Source organism: Lytechinus variegatus, chromosome 12 (assembly GCF_018143015.1).
Source record: "Lytechinus variegatus isolate NC3 chromosome 12, Lvar_3.0, whole genome shotgun sequence".
In the NCBI taxonomy this organism is placed as follows: Eukaryota; Metazoa; Echinodermata; class Echinoidea; order Temnopleuroida; family Toxopneustidae; genus Lytechinus; species Lytechinus variegatus.
In genome coordinates, this window is record NC_054751.1 from 13,530,763 (window position 1) to 13,541,088 (window position 10,326).

The 10,326-nt window shown below is 38.7% G+C and overlaps 1 protein-coding gene across 1 annotated transcript; it reads left to right on the top strand.

The window, feature by feature from the left end:
• Positions 1–5,353: 5,353 nt before the first annotated feature.
• LOC121425578 lies at positions 5,354–10,066 on the top strand. Its single transcript, XM_041621670.1, has 4 exons — positions 5,354–6,381; positions 6,784–6,915; positions 8,076–8,181; positions 9,233–10,066. Exons 1-4 carry the CDS (start codon positions 5,446–5,448, stop codon positions 9,586–9,588), a joined length of 1,530 nt encoding a protein of 509 aa, XP_041477604.1. The 5' UTR covers positions 5,354–5,445; the 3' UTR covers positions 9,589–10,066.
• Positions 10,067–10,326: the final 260 nt, after the last annotated feature.

Here is a 10,326-nt window from a genome sequence, read left to right on the forward strand (position 1 = left end):
TTGGGTCCACGTCTGGGGAAAATATGTTAAAGAAAAGAAGCAGTAATTTTTGCGTTCGAGTCCTGTCTTTGCTGTGAGCTGAGTGAGTTCTTACCATGCATGACGTCACTAATATTGTTCAAATCACCTAGCAATTGCTTTCTGAAGGCAAGAAAAGGGTTCAAGCGCTAGCAATGGGTTATGCATATGAAATAAAGCAATTGCAGAAGCATGATCTTTTGCTTGGCTAGCTATCGGGTCAGATGCATACATAGTAGCGATTGCTGGAAAGCAATTGCTTCAAGCACGAGCAAGATCATGCCTTAGCAATTGCTTTATTTCGTATGCATAATCGTTTGCTTGTGCTTAAACCTTTTTTTGTCTTCAGAAAGCAATTGCTAGAAGTTTGAACTAAGGAGGAGAAGCAGACAAGTGTAGCAGTGAGGGGGCCAAGTAGGTGGTGGCATAGGGACATTTGCAATTCCTTGGTTAAAAAAAGCATATAAAAGTAATCCGCCCTCCCAAAACATTTTCTTTCACCTTAACTTGCCCCCCACCCCTCTCCCATTTTAAAAATTGTGGTACCACCACTGGGCATGCTGGATGTACGCCCCCGGTCCCGTTCCAGAAACAGTTGTAATCAATCGCACCTCTAAAAATCATGCGCAACTTGATTTTCAACCAATCAACAAAAGATAGTTGTATGATTTGTAGCCTGTGATGCAAGTGCATGCATTGTGCTCATAGCTTCATGAAGCGCATAATGATGTGGGATAACACGTGGCCAATCAGGAAGCTCCTATAACAAATAACCTATAGTTTTGTTAATGGCATTACGCGGATTTACTGTTAAAAACACATTTTTTTACCAACCAACGTTCCTATTTTATCAATTAATCAGGGTAACAGTCCGCTTAAAAATCGAACTAGAAAAACATTCCGTTGTGAAGAAAACAAAGAAAACCTTCGTTTGTCACTTCAAAACAACCATATAAATTTGTTCAAGCTTCTTAAAGATCCTGATCACTTTGCTCAATTAACATGATTAACCTTGCCTTAAGATACAAAGCGTATCTTCAAACCTGAATACACATTTGATCACTGAACTTCAAAGTTTTATTTTGTACATTCACATCCGGGGGGGGCACTTTTTTATACATTGACGAGTGGATACCATGCGCGACCAAAAAACACGTAAAAAGGATGTCCTTTTCACGATAGGGCACGTTACGTACGTAACGTGAAAAGGGTGTCAAAAACACAAAAATAATGAAAAAAGGGTATCTATTTCGCTAGGAAAATTACGTGTTTAGGGTCGAATTTGCGGGGATGATAAAACAAAATTAAAATGTTTTATAAAGGATGTCCTTTTTGCCCCAACACTACGTGTTTAGAGTCGTATTTGCGCGAGGTGTAGAAGCTGGGGTCGTACTAAACCAAAAAGGTAAAGCCGACAACCAAAGGACCCGTAACAATAAAACATTCCTGTACTTGTTTAGGGGTTCATTTCAGGGAATATTTGCCTAGAGTATCGTTTTGTTTCCAATACTTGTTAAGGGTAGGGTTTCACACGCCAATACTTGTTAAGGGGTGCATTTTCAGAATATGGAAATTACGTGTTTAGGGTGCTTTTCGAGACCCCATGGTCGCGCATGGTATCCACTCGTGAATGGAAGTGGCCCCCCGGGATTCACATTCACTATGATAGTAAAATATTCCCAACAACTTTATTCACATCATGATTAACTTGGACATCAGCTCATTTTTTCTCTCCGCTCAACGACCGCTCCAACAGCGATCGGGCGGTGTGACCAGGCCTAATTCAATAGGTCTTACACCAACCGAAAGCAACTTGTACTGACCCACATTCACAATAACAAAGCACTTGGCGATATCCAACATCATTAATTTAAAGCACTGAAAATAAACTGGGTTCCCCCAAAAAAACTTGACCAACTTTAGTTTGATAAGTTTAGTTTGTCACAAAAGAAGGAGAAAATTATTTAGAAGATTTGATATCCAAACTACATTATCTAGTTTGCAAATCCTTGAACAGCATCATCGGCGTTCATTGTTTTATCCAAATATCTCACCTTCAGCTTAATATATACCTTCAGCAATCAGGTGTGCACCCGGGGGTGCTACAGTGGAGCCAGGGGCGACCCTTGATTGGGACTTTATTCGAGTAATGAAAGTCAAAAAGGAGGAGAAAGGTAAGAAAGAAGAGTATGAAGGCATGGGCCGATTTACTGTATGGAACACGTATACTTAAGGTGAGAATAAAATATATGACACCTTTAGTTGACCCCCCCCCCCCTTCTCCAGCAAAATACTCTGGCATCGCCCCTGTTGATGATTTATGATCAAGCAACAAGAAAAAAATGTCATATGCAATACCTGAGTAGATGGGTCTCCTGGGACTTGTAATCTGCAAATTCGTCAACCTTGATCATTCTTTAACAGACACCAATCGGGTCCTGTGCTGGTCGGGGAAAATACGGCCAATGTCGGTACCATCAATACGTTTCAGAACTGTAGCTAAACAATCATCAAATAACAAATGACAGACAGTAGGTTGTCTTTAAAATAGAAATCCCTTCCCCTTCTCAATATCCGCACATGGCTTTTATGGTAACCAAATTCTGTGGAAGGTACGTTTGCAAAATCGACTGGAAATCTGTTGAAAACTACGGGCTCACACACCCTTGTCCTAAAACACCCCCAAAACAGCTGTTCAAAACATGAACCTAAGCAACGGATCACTCTCCGGGACAAAAAGGACCAATTCAATGCAAAGTACAACGCGGCCAACCTAACAATAGTTTGAATGTAAACATAATAATGAGATGATCTTTGGTGGTTACACCGATTAAAACAAAATTCTTCTCATTGCTGCATATCGAATTCTTGTCTCTTGGCAATTATGGCCGGATACATGCATTAGAAGTTACAATTACAGTCAGTGGTCCAAAATTCCAAGATGGGGGATGCAGAATTGAGCGTTCTCTTAGCATAATCTGACCAATGCCGTCATGCCTTTTATAACGTACGCAACTAGGCATTTAAGCGCGACTCTAAATCTTTTTGAAACAACTCATTATCTTTGGATCGAATCTGCCATATTAATTTTGGTGGATGATGGATTATTATTTGCTGACCACTGCCATGACTGACTTCGTGTTAAGCCCAGGAGCTACCTGTAGCACAGACATTTTGATTAAAAAAATCTTTATTAAAAAAAAAAGAATGAGACATGTATATAATCTATAATAATATGCCAATGTTACATACACTGATTTTGTTAATATTTTCCTAAATAATCACGTCTCGCATTATGCTTATTATGGACAATTTTGTAATTTACATACATATTTACGCTCTGCGCGCAGGCAACGCATCCATTTCGATGGTGCGCCCAAAAGTGGCCTTTTCCATAATTTATGTATGATGGGGTGTCCAAACTTCGCGCAGATATACAAAATATTTATCAGGCTAAAATGTTTCGTTCACAAAATATTCACATTTTATACGAAACCAATTCAGACAATAGCTACCGAATTGACGGCAAGATCGTAAACTCTAAAATTATGGACTAAAATGTAAAGTAAATGCTATAGAGTCGATCAGTAACACGTTGAACTCAATGAAGATTTCTGCTTGGACAATGATGATATCGTGATGCTTGTTTGGAATTTAAGATTTTTTTATGCGTTAACGCTGACAAATTTTCTGATCTTTTGTTAATATTTTCATGAATACTGAACTCATTCTAAAGAAAGCTAGAGTGTAATTTGAGGTCGCTTCTTACGTTGATGGTGCCAGATTTTTAAAATATTGAATGCTTTTTGAGATAATGACCGTCCGCGAAGTATGGACACGCGCGAAGTTTGGACTCACTGCAATACAAGAATAATGGGATCAGTGTTGTGAACGTTTGACCGTGATGTGAATGAATAACTGTACTATATCAAATTTTATTAAACTCTCTTTAAAATTGTCGAAAAATCCGTTCCTCTGATTGGTCAAAATTAAAGTCATGCAATCCACCATACCTGCAAAACAAGAAACTAAGGTGGTAACCAAGGTCAACGGGCATAGTTAGCAAGATTCCTGCCCGTTGCCTCCTGACACACCCCTTAACCATGTTAACGACGTGCATGGCAAACTTTGGCTGAGATCCCCATTTTGATTGCGTGCAAAATGTTGCTTTCTGAGGCGATTGCGGATACCATAAATATCCATGCGACCTAACGTTCCATTACTTTAATCTTAGATCTGATGTAGAGAGAAAACATTAGATCAGGACTCTATTGTAAATCTTTTCAGACCCTAATTTGGTTCCTATATCTAAAAAAAGTTACCGGTTTGGACTGCTTTAATCGACTTCGAGACCTAATGTCAGGGATAAGTTAGAGCCTAGCCTAACGTTTGCCTGGGCTAGGTCATTTAGGCTTAACTTGTTTTTAATCTAGACCTAGACTAGATCTAACGTTTAATTCGGTTCATAAAATGTATATGGACTGCTTTTATGTTCGAGACGTGGTTGTTTCTTTCGGCTCGTGGGTACCGCACCGGCCAGACCACGCCCTCGGACATAGTCGCGTTGCGGTCCCTTGATCCTCTAGTTAGAACAATGCCTCTCAAAGCAGTCCATATATCTATTATATGCATAAGTATAATCCTTAAGCCCGGCTCACACTACGCGATTCGTTGCGATCCGATTTTCAAAGAAATCATGATAACATTTGGCATGAACATTCTAACCGATAAAATCTTAGTGATCCGAGGACAGAATAGTTGTAGGACTATTGAAATAAAAATTCAATGTAGTTCGAGCCTCAATGTAGGAATATAGCAAATTCAATTCCAAATCGCAATGATGTCATCATCGGCTGCGACTGGAAGTGAAGCCGATTTGGACTTTACTCAAGTTACTCCGACTAAAGGGCTTTCCGCAAAGCAAAATTATTATTCATTTATTCCTAACATTATGTCGAACTTCAAATAGAGCAATTTTCCTCTTTGGAACTTTCATATTTAATGCAAAATGCGATTTATTAAAAAATGATGTCGTATCGGATTGCACAGTGTGAGACGGGCTTTAGAGATTCAGAGAATTCAAAAGATTCGATCCGGCATGAGTTGAAGCTCGTTTACCCAGCATGAATTCCCGTGAGGTGGAATACCAATCAAGAAAAGTCGAATTCGAGGATCTGAGGGATATCTCGTTAAGTAGACTTACTTTTATGTTAAATATCCATGTATACGTTCATACTTTTGTCTCCTTGGCGATAGTTGTCATTTTCAGGTTAACAGTTTTTTTGCATGTTTTCAGAGATTAAAAACTGTTATTCAAGAATTGATGTATGGCTTCGAAATCATCGGGCATCTATATATTAATGGTCAAGAGCTGAAAAATTCATCAGTTTACAGCCAGTGTAGGTGAGTGAACGACCAACATTCAACATGGAGGCCCCGACGTTTATAGTAACGACTGTAAACAAGATATTTTCTAATTCGCGCACATGTGTATTACCCTCCTTTGATTCTAAACAAAATTTAGCTGGTCCAAGTTCCTTGCAGTCCAGGTCTCGTATGAATATACTACGTCCTTCCGACTCTCATCAGTTTTGTATCCCTAGCCTGACGGTGAGCACTACCAGCGTGTGCGATATCCCGAAGGCGAATAGTTTTAACGACATCGAAAGGTCCAACAGCGGGTCTCAACTCCGTGTCCCGAATCGTTACCTGAGGAGCAGGCCGTCGGTGACCTCGGAGAATGTCATAACTGGGTTGGTACCCCGTGACAACGGCAATGGATGGATCCGTCGAGAAACGAAGCCATTGGGAATGCGTCCATCGAAATCTTTCTCCGCAAGCTCCCAAAACAGGCCAAAAGTCAGGAAACTGACCGTGAAGGAGATCGAGCGACTAGCACTGTACGAACGGGTTGGTGACACTTACGGACACATCGTCGGAAAGAACGTTGGTGTGTTCCTCACACCCTATGGGTTCCCGGTGCTACAAAACAGACCAAGCGACTTTATTTGCGAGTCCATCTTTCATTCTGCAAGAAATAACAGCAGGTTGTTAAGCAAGATTCCAGATGGCCAACTCGGTAGCCACAAACTGTCGTCAACACCAGAGAACGAAGGTCACGGGGATACACCAGCCATCGAGGTGGACATTACATATGACGAAATGCAAATGATTTCGCTGGCTGCTTTGAGGGTGATAGGAGTCGGAGAGAATAAGAGGGTCACCATCAGAGCAGACATTGCCTCCCATGTAAGGAGAAAGAGGGTTATCGAACTTGTGTCGAAGAATGGTCACTACCAATGCAACAAAAATGTGGCGTTCTTTCGAGCGCAGGAATCACATTTAAACCTTAGCCAGATCAAGGTTTGTGTTTTACTAGTTTCGAACAGCTCATTTAAAAAAAACTTAAAAACTCTAATTTGTTATAACCTGATTGTTACCAATCTGCTTGGGGTGTTTAACATATTTCAAACGATCTTTCGCATTTGTTGGTTTGCGTGACGAGTGGCATTTAGTTAGAAATATGAAATGTATTTGAAAAAAAAGAATGAATTTGACATAACTTTTATGGCCCAAATTTGTCAGTCCTCGGAGACTAACATTAGATAGGATGTTATCGAAAATGAAAACAAAAAGAGATTATTGGGCAGTTTCAGTAGCTTACTAACCACAACACCCATGTCCATATGCCCTGGGTATATTCGGTTCAACCTGAAGCAAACTAGTTGATGATGCGTGTAATAATGTTTTGTGATATAATTTCAGCTAACAGCTTACACTCGGAACAGACGATTCGGTCGGCGATCTCTTCTGGGATCGACAACGATCTCCCTGCGCGACTTGACCAGTGGTAGGAACACCTACACGCGTCCTCTACATCCAACTCCACCTCGTATGGTAAGAATAACAATTTTTGACATCTTTCCCATCCGTGGATTTTAAAATGTATAATTTATGCCATAATTTTGTAATTATTTATTTATATTATACAGTGCGTCCTACAAAAAGAAATCCGTTCCAACTTCGAGATTTCACATTTTGTCTTCGTAATCATAAATTTGATACTTATGTATCAATTTGGGACCAACAGCTTAGCAAATCATTCACAAATGGCAGATTACAAAAACAAAAAACATTAAGGCATATCAGAAACACTTAGTGCAGAAACTCACGTGTGAATCTGAATCCACTCTCATTTCAGGGAACAGTGAGGGAAACTTAATGAAGATTACACCCCCCAAAATGCTAATGAGCCAATAGTTGAAAAAAAAAGATGGTCGTCGTATCACGAACCAATCTTGTCAAATTTTTCGGCACAATCTGATTTTGGCATCACAATTTTAAACTCGTCTTTAACACGTGAACGTTTGTCGCATATATCATGTAATAATTGAATTGTATGATGATGAAAATGGAATTATCATAATTCGTTTGAAAAAAAGGGGCGCCCGATCCCGGAATCTTTTATTTTCTTAGACACACTAAAAATTGTATTTTGCGTATACCAACAGGATTTTTATGCCTTTGTCTTTTTTTTTAATTGTGTGTGCCAATTATTTTTTAAACTAATTTTGATATATCCCGGAAATTTGTTTTAAACCTCTGTAGGAAGTTTTAAAAACCATTTTCAATCATGAAAATAATGGAGAACCATTCCCGTTATTTTATTAGTATTATTATCATTTCTTTTTTTGGGGGGGTATGTATATTTTGATAATAAAAAATACTTCTATCATAATAATGCTGGTGTATGTGAATACAAAAAGAATACATATTGGCCAGATTTTGGTTTTACACTGCGAAGCACAGTGCATTCAAGAATATAGAAAATACAATGTCAAATGGCCTCCATCACAGTGACAAATGAGATACCAAGAGGTCTGTGTCGGAAATTAATGAATCGAAACAACACTGAGTTTCAGCATGGACTCTGGATAAGCGACATATTTACAATTTTTCAGCTTTCCAGCTAGAAACAGACATCATGCACTTTTCGTTTGCTTTAATACATTTCATGACATCCATACTATATTTGTGTATCTGTGTTTGATTTTTAGGATCGTGGCAGACTGCGATTTGTGTTATGTTACCACAAACAACGACGTCGCCTTTTAGTCACAGTAGTTCGGGCAACAAACTTACCAAGCAAGGTGTTACCCCCAGGTGTGTGTATGAGGAGACTTAAGGCTCCATTACAAAACCAAAGAGGAAGGTGTGCTGAATTTTCAGTAGTAATTGGAGAAGAAGTATAAGAAGAGTAGTAGAAATATATTTATATAAAAAAAACAGCAGCAATTTTGCTAATGATGCCCGCTGTTTGAAGCCGCCAGCTTCATGAGGGAAACCATGAGTTTTGATTTTCAAAAGATAATTAAAAGCAGTAATATTCGATTTTATTTTTATATCAGCAAAAAATTTGAATTTTGAGCTCATAAAAAGACAAAATCCGAGTTATATTGCGTGGAGAAATTTGGCCCGACTGTACCAAGTAACCTTCAACTGGTGAAAAAGTAAGAATTTGACGGTTATTAGAATGAGATTTTGTCACCTTTCCGATCGCTCCCTATTATTATCATGACTATTGTCATCATCACGGATGATGTCAATAATAATATTAATAATAATAATATTGATTAAAGATGATAGTAATGGGGAGATTTTGCACCGAGGCGCTTTCAAGAAACTAGAAAAGTATTGCGTAATGCCCTTCATAACTGTGATGTTGAATTCGTTCTGCGTACCGTCTCGTTCTGGTGCGAAAAGTCTCTATTGACGCTCCGCAACATACGGAGGATTTGAAAACAGGGTACATTCGTTTAAAGCGCCCGTTAATTGACAAAGTACAGCTGGGAAGTCTTTGTCAAAAATTGGTACATTGGAACGGCAGTTTCGTCCTCAGTTTCGAGGCTAACGAATATTGGCAAATATTTCGTTTGTACACAGTCAATGACTAAACTGCAATTTTGATTCACCAATTTTCGACAAAGCCTTCTTGGTTGTACTTAATATCATTTGACAATACATTTTAGTTTTCTGCTCTTGAATCATCCGTAGATCGCTCTGCAAAAATTCCCTAATGCCTACATCTTAAAAGTCAGCATACGACTTCTGGTAATGTCATTCCAGTTAATTGTGATGATTTTCGTAAAATTAAACTGGATTTTTAAAGTGTAACTAAATTCTTTTCTTCATTCTTTATTTTTTTACACTACAGATACTTACGTGTCTGTTGAACTACATGGTAGTGACGGCAATGTACTAGCAAAAGCGCGCACCAAGCCAAAATACTTCTCCAACAACCCAGTTTACAAAGAAGTATTCAGCTTCGAGCTTCCCTCGTGTCCTGTGGAAGACTGGGACATCAGGGATATAAAACACCCTTTGGATGTTGTCACATTGACCGTCACCGTCCATCGGAAGAATCCGTTCGTTGCAGATGACGTAATTGGTTGCGTCACATTGAGATCGGAAATGCGGACCAATGGTTATTCACATTTGTGGAAGTGCCAGGCGTCTCCGTACCAACCGATCACCGAATGGCATGATTTGAAATCACCTAATTATTCTTGAATTTTTACTGAAAAAGGAACTGAAGTCGATGTAGATTTAACCTCCAGTACATCTTGTCACATAGGCCTGTTGTAGTTTATGTTGTTATCTCGGTTTTTATGGCGTGTACCATTCAGATATTAATATTTATGCCGATGTGCACCGAGATAATCTAGATGCATAGACCCTTTTATTGAAAATAATCAGAAATATATTTTTATATTTGTAGAAAAATGAAAATGTACAATCGATCTTTGTTGTATGTTAATGAATGCTTGGAAGTATAATGTGAATATTTATTTTTGTGAAAATATTATGATATGAATGTTGTATATAGTAGTAACACTTGTTCATACATGTAAGTGTATCATAATTATGCTATAAACCGTTGCATCTTGTGTACTGGTCCGTGTAAATGAGAATTCTGGGTAATAAACTGTTGTTGTTCGAATGTTCGAATGGGCTGTGGTATTAAAATTAGCCCCAAATGTATGCAGTCCAATATTGATTGACGATTGATCCCCGCCCCCCCCCCCCCGAGAAAGAATAAAATTTCCAATTGTTCCAAAATTATACCACAGGACTTATATGCACACGATAAAGAAAATGAATTTGTATGTTATTGATACAAATCGAACCATTGTTCGATTTACATTTATGTTTTCAAGTAGTATAAGAAAAATGGTCTAAGGCTGAAGAAAAAAGGATGAAAGAAAAGGAGATCGGGAGAAGTACATAAGATGCTGAGAGAGCTTGGAG

What these genes read in the sequence shown, in the direction of transcription:
- LOC121425578 (XM_041621670.1), top strand. Translation starts at nt 5,446, where the DNA reads ATGGAGGCCCCGACGTTTATAGTAACGACTGTAAACAAGATATTTTCT. An exon ending in TAAACCTTAGCCAGATCAAG is followed by an intron (nt 6,382 to 6,783) that starts GTTTGTGTTTTA and finishes ATATAATTTCAG; the next exon opens with CTAACAGCTTACACTCGGAA. An exon ending in AAGCAAGGTGTTACCCCCAG is followed by an intron (nt 8,182 to 9,232) that starts GTGTGTGTATGA and finishes TTTACACTACAG; the next exon opens with ATACTTACGTGTCTGTTGAA.